The sequence below is a fragment of the Podarcis cretensis genome, assembly GCF_951804945.1.
Source record: "Podarcis cretensis genome assembly, chromosome: 3".
Lineage (NCBI taxonomy): Eukaryota > Metazoa > Chordata > Lepidosauria > Squamata > Lacertidae > Podarcis > Podarcis cretensis.
The window spans coordinates 58,737,564-58,753,776 of NC_137172.1; the positions used below are offsets into that span (position 1 = coordinate 58,737,564).

A 16,213-nucleotide genomic window follows, 5' to 3' on the forward strand; every position below is an offset into this window, starting at 1 on the left:
AGAAATACTACAGCTGTCTCACGGTACGTTGCAGCATACAGGCATTTGTCATATGATAGGCAAACAGAAATCTATTTCTAAATGTCAGAGTTGGCAGATGTGTATTTTATGACATGCAGCCAATTTGCACTGCACTGTTGTCTGATTATCTTACATGGTCCCTTAGAGATGATGCAAGAGAGAAGGTTGGCACAAGGAGAGAGTTCTTAGCAAGCCATAAGGCTGGACATTAGACGGATAGATGGGCCACTATATGGAAAAGAATAGGAAGAAGGGGAGGGTGTTTTATAATGGTGCAAGATGTGAGAAACAACTTATGTGATCAAAGGGTCTCTGAAGTACACAAGAAGTGGAAAGTACTAGCTACTTTTCCAGCCAGCCTACAATTGTATACTTCCTGTTAACCTACTGTAAGTTTGCATATGGTTGCTCTTTGAATTCATATAAGTCCTTAGTTACATTATCAATGCAAGATGTATGCCTGAAACTCACAAACCTTAACCACAGCAACTTAAATTATATTCATTAGAGTCTCAGATATCATAGAAGCTCACCCAAATTAAGAGTTGCATTGCTTATGTGAATGGATTCACCTATAGGATTTCTTCAAATAAGCAGAAGTCCAATATGATGTCTGAACCAATCCACAACTTGGAAATATGCATTTGTGAGATGTTTTGGGCAGTCATAAGCCATGTGAACAAGTTTTTAAGACTACAAATGAATCACTGACCGCATAGAAACTGAGTGGGTGTACAAGCGAAACTTCATCTTCTGACAGAGAAGGAAGATTTACATTTGGGTTCTGATCTCGCCAAAGAAAGCTTGCAAGCACAATTGTGTCTTTTGTACATTCCACAGACACAGATTTCAGAAGAACCTCTCAAGCACACTTTGAAGGTACTTTCACATGTAACAGATAACATATCTCACAATAATAATTGGGAGTTGCCATGGTTGAGTGTGATGCTTTAAAATATAGGAAGATCAAATTCAACATATGTGAAAATATGTTGTTGTTGTTAGCATGCACAGGAAAGCAAAACCATAGCCATTTAGAATGCTGGTGCCCAATCTATATAAACCAAAAACCAGATAGAAAGATAAAAACTACTGATATAGAAAACTTGTCAACCCACCTGCAGCCTGACAGCATGTTCATGTTTCCTCTTCATGTCGTTAATATGCCACGCCACTCTCTGCATCGTATCTATGGCTTCTAAAACTACATCATAACCTTCAGTGTCCTTGTCAAGGTGGTTTTCTATCTCCTAGTAAATAAGCCAATGAAGAGGGAACTATTTACAACTCATAGAGGTCTGCAAAAATGTTTTGATGGTAAACTACGGTTAATAATCTGACACTTAGCTCCTCCCAACTGCAGTTCACTTCTTTGGTCACTACAGCAGGGTTCCCTGGTCTATAAAATATGCAGCACCTTACCCTGCACGCGAGAGATTTTCCTTCAGCCCCATTTTCCCACTGATAGCCACCTCATTGTATATGTCTCTTTTCCCTTTTTCCAAACCCCTCATGATTCCAGGATCCTGATAATGTAAAGGCATTGTGTTATACTGGGATGGAGACAGAAAAGTTGGACAAGACTGGCGTATCCTCTGCTAACAGCAAGCACATACAATTTGTGACTGATCAAGGCCACCAGATACATATTGTGGCATATCAGGTGTGTGACATTCTGGCCATTTTTGAAGTCTCCAGCAAGCTGCAAAAAAGAGGCGGCTTGATGAGCCTTTGATGGGCTGCCCTAAATGGCTAGTGGATTGTGTTTGATTTCATGAGCCATAAGTAATATAGGCATCCTTACAGCAACTGCATTACTCTGCTGCGTTATAGTAGCAGCTATCAAAGCAGAATTTATTAGCATACAATAAGAGAAATGAGTCAGTCATTCAGTATGCTTTCTTGCCTCTACTTTTGGCTACAGAACCTCAGTTTGATAATTACATCCGAGCATTAGACTTAGGCAGACACTACAGATTAAAATTTCTGGACTCTGAAATGTAGTTACGGGTATAATCTCCTAATTGAAAGCACATGATAACCATTAAAAAGAAACCAGATTTCTGAAAATATTGTTAAAACCATGGGAAATAAAGGAAGAGATATGTACTTTCTCTACCACCATGCATGCATGCAAAAAAAAGGGGGGGGGACCTTTTTGTTGGGCTTAGATGACTTCATACAGGCCCACCCTCCTCACCAGCTGCCCTTGTCTGGAATTGAAACTGCACTTTTAAACACACCAGCTAGTGCAAGAGCCCCAATGAGCACAGTATGTAAAGATGTACAGAAGAAGAAGAAGAAGAGGAGGAGTTTGGATTTGATATCCTGCCTTTCACTCCCTTTAAGGAGTCTCAAAGCGGCTAACATTCTCCTTTCCCTTCCTCCCCCACAACAGACACACTGTGAGGTGAGTGGGGCTGAGAGACTTCAGAGAAGTGTGACTGGCCCAAGGTCACCCAGCAGCTGCATGTGGAGGAGCGGAGACGCGAACCCGGTTCCCCAGATTACGAGACTACCGCTCTTAACCACCACACCACACTGGCTCTCTTCAGGACTGCACTGCACTCTTTTTATGAAAATATGTATAGGTCTGTACTGCATGTTTTCTGAAGAAGCTGCAGCATCAGAGAAGAAGCTGTTTGATAAGCATAGGAGGGGAGAAAGATGGAGAAAGAGGCAGGAAGGGTTGGAAATTCAACATCTGCAGAAGCCTAGCATGTCAGGGTGAAGGCTAGGTTACAGTACTTCTTTCTGGCATATGAGCTTTCATCAGAAAGTTTGTGCTTGCTTGTGTTTTAAGTGCAGCACAAAAGCCTAGCTACACATTATATTATTTGCAGGCCTCCTTCAAACTAGGCACTTTAATTTTGAATAAAGAGCCGCTGCAGGGCCCAATGTGAAACACACTGCTGATCTGGACTGCCACCCCATGCCAGGTTCCAGTTGACTATCTGAAGAGGAGGCACTTAAAATGACAACATACACTGGCAGAAATGACCGGCAGAATCCGCGACCAAGAGAAAGAGACTGTGGAAGAAGACTGGAAGAAGTTTAAAATATATCTTAAGAGCTACTATAAAATTGAGGAGTGCTAAAATGCTAAGGGAGAGGAAGACGTAGAATTACAGCGGTAAATTTTGTTTGATTTAGGGTGAAATTGAAAGGGAGAATGAATTTATATTTAATTGGCTAAAAGGGTTGTTGAATAATTGTTAAAAATAAAAGGATGCAAAAAGGGGAAGGTATGGGGAAGTCCGAGAAAAGAGGCTTATGGAAATAAGGTTAAGAAATTATGATTTTATGTGTTTGTTTCTATGTTGTTTTTGTTGTGTTTGTTAAAAATTGGAAAATTAATAAAAAAAATTATTTAAAAAAATAAAAAAATAAAATGACAACATACGTGCAAAAGAAGGTGATACTTGAGTATCCGCTGAACAGGTTTTAAGAGGTAAGATCCTAAAGGCAGAGAATGTTGTAAAGCTTCTTGTCTCTCTCTGAAAAACTTGGCCAGGGACTTGTTCCTCATGCATTCGGTAAGTACAGCCACTGACCTGTAAAACAAAACAATAAAGCTCTCAGAACTGTTGTTGTTGTTGTTGTTGTTGTTGTTGTTATTGTTGTGTTGTTGTTATCATCATCATCCTATATTATACAGAATTCCACAGCTTTGGATGCATGATAGGTCCTACAAGTGAGTGCCTGTTTAGGATCAACTTCAAGCATTATGCATTTATTGCGCAAGATAAACAGGAGAGTTATGTGAAGTTTACAAACTTGTGATTGCCATGCATGCATGCCACACAAGTAACAAGTTTTAGCATCCTACTTTCAAAATAACTGATTACCATGCAACATAATTAAAATAAGCATAAAATTACTTGCTTGCATTTTCTAACGGGCAAGGAAGCATTTATCCTCTTTGCCTTACTAATATAATCCACAAACAGTAAAGCATACCGTTTGGATAAAATGTTAGTCTGAAGCATTATGGTCACATTCTCTATTCACCACCTTTCAAATGATAAAAGGGAAAGAGCACACTCAAAAATAAGATACTCCTACCTTGGATAATTGGTGCAATACTGTGTATATATGTGGAACTCTTCACTCTGAATATAAGGAAAAGGGGGAAAGCTGATTTAGTATATTGATTTTATTACAGCTCCCTAGAAATTCTGAAACCAACACTTATTTGAAAGCAGTAAAAAAATCCCAACATATTACAAAAAAAAATATTTAAAAAATTACTCTTCCGTATTGATAGGCATATTACAAAAAAAAAAAAAAATATTTAACATATTACAAAAAAAAATATTTAAAAAATTACTCTTCCGTATTGATAGGCATGTACCGTATTTTTCGCCCTATAGGATGCACCGTCCCATAAGGCGCACCTAGTTTTTTTGGGGGGAAATAAAGGGAAGCAATTATTTCTCCCCAGGCGTGGGGCTGGGGAGGCCCAAGCTTCCCCCGACCCAAGTCCCCTAACAGGCAGCTCTCTGCAAGCCGTGGGAGCCCAGCGCTGGCTCCCACTGCTTGCGGAGAGGTCCGCGAAGCCTGGACGCGCTGAGCTCAGCGAGGGCAGGCTTCGGCATGCAGGCAACTCTCCGCAAGCAGCGGGAGGTCCGCGAACCCTGGACGCGCTGAGCTCAGCGCGCGCAGGCTTCGGCATGCAGGCAACTCTCCGCAAGCAGCGGGAACGCTCCCGCTGCTTGTGGAGAGGTCCGCGAAGCCTGGTGCGCTGAGCTCAGCGCGCACAGGCTTCGGCATGCAGGCAACTCTCCGCAAGCAGCAGGAGCGCTCCTGCTGCTTGCGGAGAGGTCCGCGAAGCCTGGAGAACGAGAGGGGTCGATGCGCACCGACCCCGCTCGCTCTCCAGGCTTCAGCGAAAGCCTGCATTCGTCCCATAGGATGCGCACACATTTCCCCTTCATTTTTGGAGGGGAAAAGTGCGTCCTATAGGGCGAAAAATACGGTAATTCATTAGCTTTATTCCAGTCTGCATGTGAATTGGATTGGAAACTGATTTTTAAGTAAGTTTTTATTGTTGATGCTTTTATTATTTTTAAAATGAAATAAATGTGTGATCTAAAAAGAACCAACAAAGCTGACTTGTGCCAAGTTTCCCTGCAGTCATTTCTTATTTGCCACAAGCAAGTATTGGTGCTATACAGAAGCTTATTTGAAAGTGTACATACAATGCCACCATTTGGGGTTTTCCCCCTGTATAATCTTCAGGCATAGGGAACAGGATTTCCCATTCTGCACCTAATGCACTTTTCACATAGTTCCAAACACAAGTAGCAGCTCCTGAAGACTTGAGAACAAAACAAAAACAGACTAATTCTGTAATTTCAGCAGTTCGTAAGGTCTATTTCATGCAAACCATTTTGCTCTGCACCAACTTCAACATGGGATGCGGATGGTGCTGTGGTCTAAACCACTGAGCCTCTTGGGCTTGCCAATCAGAAGGTCGGTGGTTCGAATCCCCACAACTGGTTGAGCTCCCGTTGCTCAGTCCCTGCTTCTGCCAACCTAGCAGTTCGAAAGCACATCAAACTGCAAGTAGATAAATAGGTACCACTCCAGCGGGAAGGTAAATGGCATTTCCGTGCGCTGCTCTGGTTTTGCCGGAAGCGGCTTAGTCATGTTGGCCACATGACCCAGAAAAACTGTCTGCGGACAAACGCTGGCTCCCTCGGCATGTAAAGCGAGATGACTGCCGCAACCCCAGAGTCGTCTGCGACTGGACTTAACTGTCAGGGGTTCTTTACCTTTACCTTTGACTTCAACGTACAAGTTGTAACATGCAAATAAGATGACTGCAGTTACAGCTAGCCCATTGTCATCGTCACAGCTGAGGGAAAGGGCTGTCATAAATGCAATTTGCATTACTCATGAGCTTCCAGTTCACACCTTGTTTTGTTTAGGGCAGTAGATGCTTGAAGATGGTCACCTGTTGCTCAGTCTTGTCTTGATTGGGGGATGGTGATAAGGATTTCTGTAGTGTTTCACAGTTTGTGATAAAGTGCATGATAAGTGTGTGGTAAAACATAAGCTATTTGCCTTTTTTCCTTTTAGGATTAGTAAAAACTCCTTATCCTGCTTAAAATGCAATCCAGTGACAATCCACCCAATAATTATGGAAGATTACAACTGAGCCTCTGCTGATATTTTATCTTTTATTTAAGATGGGAAGACTTACAGCTATCTTCACTGGCAGGACACACAATAAGCTTGCATCACAGCCTATGTCATGCACACGCTTTTAAAAACAACTCCAGCTATAGCGGAAACCTTCACCTACAAATAACTAGTAATCAAGTGAAACCACAATCTGCAACAGAGACGTTACAGTCTGTAATTCACTGGTGAAATCCAGTCACATTCTAGTTATCACATGTAATGGGGCAGGAGCCTACCAATGGCTTCTCAAATGCAGAATTCAATATTAAAATTATACCCAAACTGTAAATAAGAATTTAAAAAGGAAGAAGGTATGAAAAAGCAGAAAATAGCAGTCTAGCTTACAATAACTGTGCTTAGATTTCATACTTATTAAATCATAATGTTACGAGTTGGAGGGAGGATAAGCTGTATGTTGAGACCCTTCTAAGTTCCATCAAACCTGCAGTTCTAGTTTGCATTACTATACAGTGGTACCTCGTGTTACAGATGCTGCAGGTTACAGATGCTGCAGGTTACAGACTCCATTACAGAAATAGTACATCGAGTTAAGAACTTTGCTTCAGGATGAGAACAGAAATTGCGTAGCAGCGGCAGTGGGAGCCCCCATTAGCTAAAGTGGTACCTCAGGTTAAGAACAGTTTCAGGTTAAGAAAGAATTAAGTTCTTAACCCGAGGTACCACTGTAATGTATTCCTGAACCTGTAGCAAGATCCTTTGATGTTCAGCAAGAGCTTAGAAACATGGCCAGCAGAGAGCCATAAATACTGTAGACCATGAAAGTGTTAACATCATGCAATACTTAAAACACAGAAATCTGTGTATATTTTATTTTTAGGCGTAAATATATATTTCCAGATGATTCTACTGTGTGAAGTTTAACATGAAAAATAAAATCTCTCGTAAAAAAAATAAAAAAGAGGGGGTGAATGAGAGAGGGGAAACAGATGCAGCCAGCTCACAACTGCCTTAAACTTTCCCCTTCTGATGACCAGCTGAAAGGACAAAACTGTACTCTTATTTCTGAAGCTAAAAGACATAATAAAGCCCATGGACCAGAGTAAAAAGTTTGGACATTTGTCTCTCTTAAAGCACAGTACTGTTAGTTCAAATGCCTCAGCCAACCACAGCAGATAAGAAGAATGAAAAAGGATGTTCCAATCAGAAAGCCAAGAAAACTAACCCTATCCACACTTGAAGAAAATAAGTACAATTCTTCTGAAATGCAATAATGCATTTGTCACTGGAAATCTGAAGCAAAATCCAGACTGAACTGAAAACATTTACCCTGCAGAGCTTCAAGTTTCAAAACTAATAGGCATTTGTCAGTATATTTGCAACACAGTAAGGAGAGCTCTGGTCAGGGATCCCTTTCCCTTTAAGGAGAGCTCTGGCCAAGTCCCACCACCACCCAAGAAAGTAAACTTCCTGATATGACTGGGATATAAAGTCTTGAATTACAGTGGTACCTCGGGTTAAGTACTTAATTCGTTCAGGAGGTCCGTTCTTAACCTGAAACTGTTCTTAACCTGAAGCACCACTTTAGCTAATGGGGCCTACTGCTGCTGCTGCGCCGCTGGAGCACAATTTCTGTTCTCAACCTGAAGCAAAGTTCTTAACCTGAAGCACTATTTCTGGGTTAGCGGAGTCTGTAACCTGAAGCGTATGTAACCCAAGGTACCACTGTATGCCAAGACTTAATGCATGGGAAAAAGTAGATAGAGAGGGGAACTTGCAAGTTTCCTAGACTGTCCTTTCTAACCTAACCCGTGCTGACCTTCCTTAGGTGCCAGACTCTTAGGGTTGCTGACCTCATTTCCTACTTTCTACTTCTTCATCCTCACCAGCTGCAATTGTAAACTATGGCATGGCTGAATCAGGTGGAGGAGGCAAGAAGAAAATAAGTGTTACCTATGTGTTTCACAGCTGATGTTGCAATATGGCAGCGTAAAGCAGGACCCCATAAGGACATTAAGTACAGGGTCTAAAATTATGTAGCTGCACCTTGGTCCTGATCAGACCTTGACCTGTTCAGCTTCAGCTAAGGATCACCCTATGTACCTACGGAGCATGTCAGGAACCATAGAACTCATTTCACCCAGATGGAATGGAACGCTATTACTATCTATCTATCTATCTATCTATCTATCTATCTATCTAATGTTAAAGGAGCCCAGTCAAAGGCGACTATGGAGTTGCGGTACTCATCTCACTTTCAGGACAAGGGAGCCATCATTTGTCCACAGACAGCTTTCCGGATCATGTGGCCAGCATGACTAAACCGCTTCTGGCACAACAGAACACCATGACAGAAACCAGAGCACTTGGAAACACCATTTATCTTCCCGCCACAGCAGTACCTATTTATCTACTTGTAGCGGTGTGCTTTCGAACTGCTAGGTTGGCAGGAGCTGGGACAGAGTAACGGGAGCTCACTCCATTGCAGGGATTCAAACTGCTGACCTTCTGATTGGCAAGCCCAAGAGACTCAGTGGTTTAGACCACAGCGCCCCCCACGTCCATAATATGAAACATTAGCAGTCATGGTAAAAGAATAAATCCTACACCAAATACAAGAAACAGCTGAGAATAGCACCATGTAGAATACTGGTGACTTCATCCACCATTCTCTGAAGCAGAATGTGGTTTCCAGTCCACATAGCCAGGTTGCAAAGCTGGCACATTGGATAATCAGCTATGAATTATAGGAGATGGATAATTATGTGTAGTCTTTGCAAAAAAAAAAAAAAAAAAGTGTTAACAAAATCACTCAGGCAACTCATTACTCATACCATGGGATACCATATATGCAATAACAGAAATGTACAAGCAGTCCACATGTCTTGAGAGAAATTTCCACTTACCATTGCCACTTCAAAGGGTGTGGGGAAGAGGGGCATTAGAGATAGTCCTTTATATGGGAACCTAATTTCTTCCTGTTTACTCAGAAAGGTTTCTTATACCAGAGTTTCATAGTAAATGTGAGATTATGTCACACACCACAATAATTTGAATTACTAACAAATGCGGCATACAACTATGGATTTTTTTTAAAAAAAATCCTTTTGACAAATGTGTTCTCAGTCTATTTTATGACAGTTCTAGAGGAAAATATTGAAAATATTAAAGACAATAAATATAGCTTTAGCCCAAAGAGATGAGTCACATTTGCTTTTCTTCCTTTAAATGTAATAATATACAGGAATTTAGCAAAAGCTGTAATGATCTGAGACACAGATGTACAATTGCACAGCTCTTAATCATTTCAATAAGTCTGTCCTGGTAGTGATCTGTGAGGAAAAAGGAAATGGTCTCAAAATGTTTTCATAGTTCTTGATCTGTTCAGAAATATTTAGGGAGGGAAGGAAATAATATATTTTAATGTCCATAAAAAAATATTTCTTTTAACTTTGAAAAACTTTACTACACAGCTAACTCTGTAGACGTTTGGGAACTGACTGAATCATCCTGAGTTTTATATTCAAAGAGGCTGTAATATGCTATAGCTCAGATCAATATCACCTTAGTGTAACTCACCTTAGAAACAAAACATTCTGCTATAGCTACGGGATCATTTTCACAGTTTTCCAAATCTTGCAGAAGCTCACTAGTTGACACAAAGAAAGAAAGAAAGAAAGAAAGAAAGAAAGAAAGAAAGAAAGAAAGATTGCATTATAAAAATATGGAGAACCACACACTGATATATACCAGCTGCAATCAAAATTAGCATTGTACTTGACATAATATTTGAAATAAAGTAGCCTGGTTAATATTATGTCTTGCTATAGGGCTAAGTCCTCATTAGTTATTGGGGTTACTAATATTCTAACACTTCCTTTATTCTTACCCTATCAATAAATTATGCAGCATTTGCCTTCGTTTGCCCAACACGCCTTCACCATTTTGCTTGTACTCGTCTCTACCACCAGTTCTGTTTTTCATTAAAAGACAGCCAGTTCTTTTCTGTACTGACTACAAGAAAGTGGGAGCATGGAACTTGCGCACCTCCACAGTGGTGGAGGAAGCCGCTTGGGAGCCTGAGGCGGTGCGCCCATAGGGGCAGGGCAAGGGTGGGGCACACTGTGGGGCCTCCAGAGTCTTCCTGCCTCCTCCCACTCAGCCGCACTACAGCTGCAGGGGGGCGGGTAGGCAGCGGGCGGACCATTTGGGCAGCGCAGAGCCTGTGTGCGCCCAAGCCGCCGCGTCTCTCCCAGGAGAGATGTGTGGCTCGGGCGCACTGCAGGCCCCGCGGTGAGTGCCACCCAGCATTTTGTCACCCCCCCGCCAATGGTGACACCCGGGGTGACCCGCACCCATCGCACCCCCTTCCTCCGCCCCTGCGGCTCTTTTCCAAACATCACTATGCACCTTTCTGCATCTCTGTCGCTCCCTTTCACACACAGAGAGTATTGTGTAGCTTAAAAAACCTTGAATAGGAGGGGCAACACAAAGATGCAGAAGGTGCATGAAGAGCAGCACTAGGGAGGCCTTCCATGCACAAGCACAGGGATCCATGCATGTGATTTTTAGGAAGTCACTAGCTTGCACCAGGCGTCCTACTGGGAAGATCCAGTTTTCTGAGTGCATGTTCTGGAAGTTGGGCAATAGGGGCAGTACAGGATTCCTTTTGGTGTACCGACCTCCCCGCTGCACCAAGGATTCCCTGTCTGAGCTGCTTCAGGTCGTGGCGGATTTTCTCCTGGAGACACCTAGTTTGGTTGTCTTAGGAGATTTTAACATCCATGCCGACACGACCTTACAAGGGGCTGCTCGGGACTTCGTGGAAAGCATGGCCTCCATGGGGCTGTCCCTGAATAAGTTTGGCCCAACTCATAGTCATGGACATGCCTTAGACCTGGTGTTCACCTCTAGTGACGTGGGTGATCTGACACTAAGTAAAAGTGAAACAAAAGAAGTGCCATGGTCAGATCACTTCCTGGTGCAACTGGACTTCTCCGCGACCCTTCCCCTCTGCAGGGAGGTGGGACCAATTCGGATGGTCCGCCCCCGCCACTTAATGGATCCAAATGGTTTCCAGAGAGTGGTAGGGGATGCTTTATCCCATGTTGATGGCCTTTCAGCTGATTCCCTGGTGGCCCGCTGGAATGCGGAGTTAACCAGGGCTATCGACTGTCTGGCTCCGTAGCGCCCTCTCCGATTGCATGGAGCCCGGACAGCTCCGTGGTTTTCTTCGGAGCTGAGGGCGATGAAACAATCGCTGAGACGGCTAGAGCGTCGGTGGCAAAAAACTCACTCCGAATCTGACCGGACACAGGTTAGAGCTCAACGTCGAGCCTACCAAGTGGCGATAGCGACGGTGAAGAAGACTTTCTTCACCGCCTCTATTGCATCTGCAGAAAATAGTAGCAGGAGACTCTTTCAGGTGGTTCGTAATTTAACGGAACCACCTTTACCACCGGGGCCTTGTAAAGACCCCAAGATCTCCTGCAACGATTTTGCAAAGTTTTTTGCAGATAAAATCACTCATATTTGGAAGGAGCTAGACACCACCGTGGGAGCAGTGCCGGGGCGGGAGAGTGCTAGAGCTCTGTCTGGTCAAGTTGCATGGAATCAATTTCAATCCGTTACCCCCGAGGATGTGGACAGGCTGCTTGGACGTGTGAAACCAACCACCTGTCTCCTGGATCCTTGCCCATCCTGGCTAATAAAAGCAAGCCGGGAAGGGCTGGGCGATGGGCTCTGCGGGGTGGTGAATGCTTCCCTCTGTGAGGGAACATTCCCAGATCCGCTGAAAGAGGCGGTCATTAAACCGCTTCTTAAAAAAACATCTTTAGACCCGGCCAGTATGGCCAACTATCGCCCAGTCTCAAATCTTCCTTTCTTGGGCAAGGTGATTGAGCGCGTGGTTGCTGAACAACTCCAAGCACGCCTGGAGGATGCGGACCATTTGGATTCCTTCCAATCGGGATTCAGGCCTCATCATGGGACTGAAACTGCCTTGGTCGCGCTGGTTGATGATCTCCGGCGAGCTAGGGACAAAGGTGAGAGTTGTTTCCTAGTTCTGCTGGATCTCTCAGCGGCCTTTGATACAATCGACCATAACATCCTTCTGGACCGTCTAGAGGGGCTGGGAGCTGGGGGCACTGTTATACAGTGGTTTCGCTCCTTCCTCCTGGGCCGTGTTCAGAAAGTGGTGGTGGGGGATGAGTGTTCAGACCCCTGGGCTCTCACCTGTGGGGTGCCTCAAGGTTCCGTCCTCTCCCCCATGGTTTTTAACATCTATATGAAGCCGCTGGGAGAGATCATCAGGGGGTTTGGACTGGGTGTCCATCAATATGCAGATGATACCCAGCTCTACCTCTCTTTCAAATCAGAACCAGTGAAGGCGGTGAAGGTCCTGTGTGAGTGCCTGGAGGCAGTTGGAGGATGGATGGCGGCTAATGGATTGAGGTTGAATCCTGACAAGACAGAAGTACTGTTTTTGGGGGACAGGGGGCGGGCTGGTGTGGAGGATTCCCTGGTCCTGAATAGGGTAACTGTGCCCCTGAAGGACCAGGTGCGCAGCCTGGGAGTCATTTTGGACTCACAGCTGTCCATGGAGGCGCAGGTCAATTCTGTATCCAGGGCAGCTGTCTACCAACTCCACCTGGTACGCAGGCTGAGACCCTACCTGCCTGTGGACTGTCTCGCCAGAGTGGTGCATGCTCTAGTTATCTCCCGCTTGGACTACTGCAATGCGCTCTACGTGGGGCTACCTTTGAAGGTGACTCGGAAACTACAACTAATCCAGAATGCGGCAGCTAGACTGGTGACTGGGGGCGGCCGTCGAGACCACATAACACCGGTCTTGAAAGACCTACATTGGCTCCCAGTACGTTTCCGAGCACAATTGAAAGTGCTGGTGATGACCTTTAAAGCCCTAAACGGCCCCGGCCCAGTATACCTGAAGGAGCGTCTCCACCCCCATCGTTCTGCCCGGACGCTGAGGTCCAGCGCCGAGGGCCTTCTGGCGGTTCCTTCATTGCGAGAAGCAAAGCTACAGGGAACCAGGCAGAGGGCCTTCTCGGTCGTGGCGCCTGCCCTGTGGAACGCCCTCCCATCAGATGTCAAAGCGATAAATAACTACCTGACATTCAGAAGACATCTTAAGGCAGCCCTGTTCAGGGAAGTTTTTAATCTGTGATATTTTAGTGTATTTTTGGTTTTTATGGAAGCCGCCCAGAGTGGCTGGGGAAACCCAGCCAGATGGGCGGGGTACAAATAATAAATTATTATTATATTATTAGTATAACACCCATAGTGCTGCTGTATATTATGGGGCCACATGCCTATCTCTCCCTCTCCTATTAAGGAAGGATTCTCTCTCTAGCCACCTTGATTGCTACTCCCTTCTCAATTATGTACAAAAACCCTTGAATCACAACAAGGAGAGAAAAACCTAAGTCATTGCACTGCTTACACTACTTAGGAAAGGTGGAAGAGAGACAGCAAAGTATAAAATGGTTTCCAGCAGGCCATAGGCTCAAACAACCCTGCCCTGTTGTGTTTATAAACAGGCTCTCACGTGCAAGCTGTTCTTTTAACTTTTGACACGCTGGTAGCCAAATAGATTTTGACATTAATTGTTGCTGTAAGTGGATGCATGCTTATTTTTAAACAAAACTGAGTGGATAATTAGCAGGGTAAGTTTATAAGCTTTACAGCAGATTTAGAGGCACCAAAGATAATCAGGATTGCCACAGTCTCATTAGTCTGCTGTGGGGAGGAAATATCAAAAGCACCTAATTCTTTGCATTTCACTTAGCAGGCCCTTTGAGATCAGTGAGGTTGTTGCTACGGAGCAGGCATAGGCTTGCAGCAACCAGTACAGACTAACACAGTGCACACAGTTGTGCACCCCAACTGTTTTGATTTGACTGTGGAAGAAAGAAGCATATGTCTCTGTGTATCAAATTTAGCCTAACCTTTGGCATGTGATCCTAACCATGGTTACTCAGAAATACATTCCACCGACTTCCAGGGAACTTTTTCCCCAGGTAACTGTGAAAACAACCCAGGTCTTATTGTGTGCAGGTTGTATACAATGGGCAAGTTGCTTTATATTGGCTAGGAGATGAATGACAGATTCATCCCAGTGAGACAGGGAATGGCAAGCATTCACACAGCTACACAGCAGCTTATGACGGGGAATGCTGCTTTTGGTTGTGAAAATAATGTCAACCAGCAACTCCAGTGAGGAACTTGTTGGTTTCTGCTCTCTTCACTGTGCAGCGAAAGGCTTGTCACAAGACAATGTTTACATTCCACAGAGTTACTGTTGGAGTTTTCCCACGGGAAAGGGAAACTGGATGTGACGTACACTGGTTTCCTGTTTTTCACTGTTCTTTACTGTTCAGTGTGATTCTCTCTGAGCTTCAGAGGAGAGAGGATGCAGTTTTCTGCTCCGGCAGAGACAAGATGGTTTTCTGTAATCTACCAGCTATGAAATGTAAATAAAGCAATAACAGAGCATGTTGGCACGTATTCCTCATCATTCCGCTGTGCACTTGGATGCTACAAATCAACATTTTGGTTATGGGCCCAGAAGAAAGACGCAGTCATCTGATGCCGGAAAAAGGATCGGAATGCAGAGGGACGGATCGGACGGTATCTGCGCGTCAAGATGATTGATGAGGTATGTGCTACTGCTCCGGGCAGCCTGCCAGCTTCTATTTAATGGCTTTATGGCTGGACTTTGAACTTTTATGTCCGTTTGCCGGCTACAGGCAGCGGCTATGCCTATGCTGGGGAAATCGAAAGTAATTTTTACAAGGGCTGAAGCAGCTGTAGAAGTGACGCAGCATGATTTAGGCAGCAGAGAGAAAGCTGTTTTGAACTTGCCTTTGGAATGAGGCTTGAAGCAGCAGAGATGCAGCTTGTATAAAGCAGCTTGTTTAAAGCAGCAGAGATGATGCAGAAGGCTAATGCCAGAGTCATGATGGCCCTTCAGGATGCTTGTGGGATTCCCAAGCTTAATAAGAAAAATTATACGGACTGGGTTATCTATGCAGAGGCTATTCTGCGGAAAGAGGGTCTGTTTGAAGTTATTACAGACACCCCCCCAGCTCCAGTTACAGATGCATGGAAAGCTAAGGATTCCAAAGCAAGGGGAACTCTTACATTGATAGTATCCCCAGAAGAGCTCTGTCTATTGCGTGATAAGACCTCAGCCAGAGAAATTTGGGACGCTTTGAGAGAGGCTCACTTGATGACAGAAGCTGGATCTACTATGTTTTATTTTAACAAGCTGCATAAGATGGCTAGCTGCAGAAGGCTGGCTGATGCAAGTGGGGAATCTGATGCCAATCAGCCACATGCTCAGCTCAGAGTAGCCTGTGATACTGCCATGATTCAAAATGAAGCAGATTGCCAGGGTGATAGCTGCATGGGAAAGGGGGAGTCTTCACAGACGTCATCCCTGAGTGCAGTGGAACCACCAGATGGCGCCAAAGCTTTGAAGGCAGTGAAATGCTACTCCTGTGGACGTCTAGGCCATATGAAGAGGGAATGCAGATATCCCAGGGCCAAGACAGAGCAGCGCAGCGAAAGCTCATCGCGTGGAAAAGGCCAGAGCAAAGGCAAAGGTCCGGTGTCCAGGACAACGCAGCACAAAGCAATGGTCTCACGCTTCACTCCAAAAGTTGCAGAGGTCCAGAAGACGTCTAGATCTTTCTTCGTTGTTGATTCAGCGGCAACGCACCACATGTGCAACGATAAGCGACTGTTCGTGTCTTTTACACCGCAGGAAGGTGCAATTCACCAGGCGGATGACCACACAATTCCCAGTAAAGGCTACGGAACTGTTGTTCTTCACAGTTTGGACTTATCGATAAAGAATGTACTTTATGTTCCAGATGCCAAACATAATTTGCTCAGCGTCGGACAGCTGAATGAGCGGAACATTGACGTTTCCTTTAAGAACAAAAGGTGCATCATCTCAAAGAAAAATGATTATGTATTGTATGCTGAATATGTTGATCGTTTGTATGTTTTGTATTATGAT

At 44.3% G+C, this 16,213-nt stretch overlaps 1 protein-coding gene across 7 annotated transcripts in view; it reads right to left on the bottom strand.

The window, feature by feature from the left end:
* Positions 1-16,213, bottom strand: part of PLEKHG1 (pleckstrin homology and RhoGEF domain containing G1) — a 112,797-nt gene that overhangs the window by 14,129 nt on the left and 82,455 nt on the right. For all 7 annotated transcript variants that reach the window (XM_079971490.1, XM_079971489.1, XM_079971488.1 and 4 more), the window contains 4 exons: positions 9,748-9,817; positions 4,087-4,133; positions 3,425-3,575; positions 1,140-1,271 (listed from right to left, as the gene is read on the bottom strand). In XM_079971490.1, coding sequence (XP_079827616.1) covers positions 1,140-1,271; positions 3,425-3,575; positions 4,087-4,133; positions 9,748-9,817 — 400 coding nt within the window. The remainder of the gene's footprint in view (positions 1-1,139; positions 1,272-3,424; positions 3,576-4,086; positions 4,134-9,747; positions 9,818-16,213) is intronic.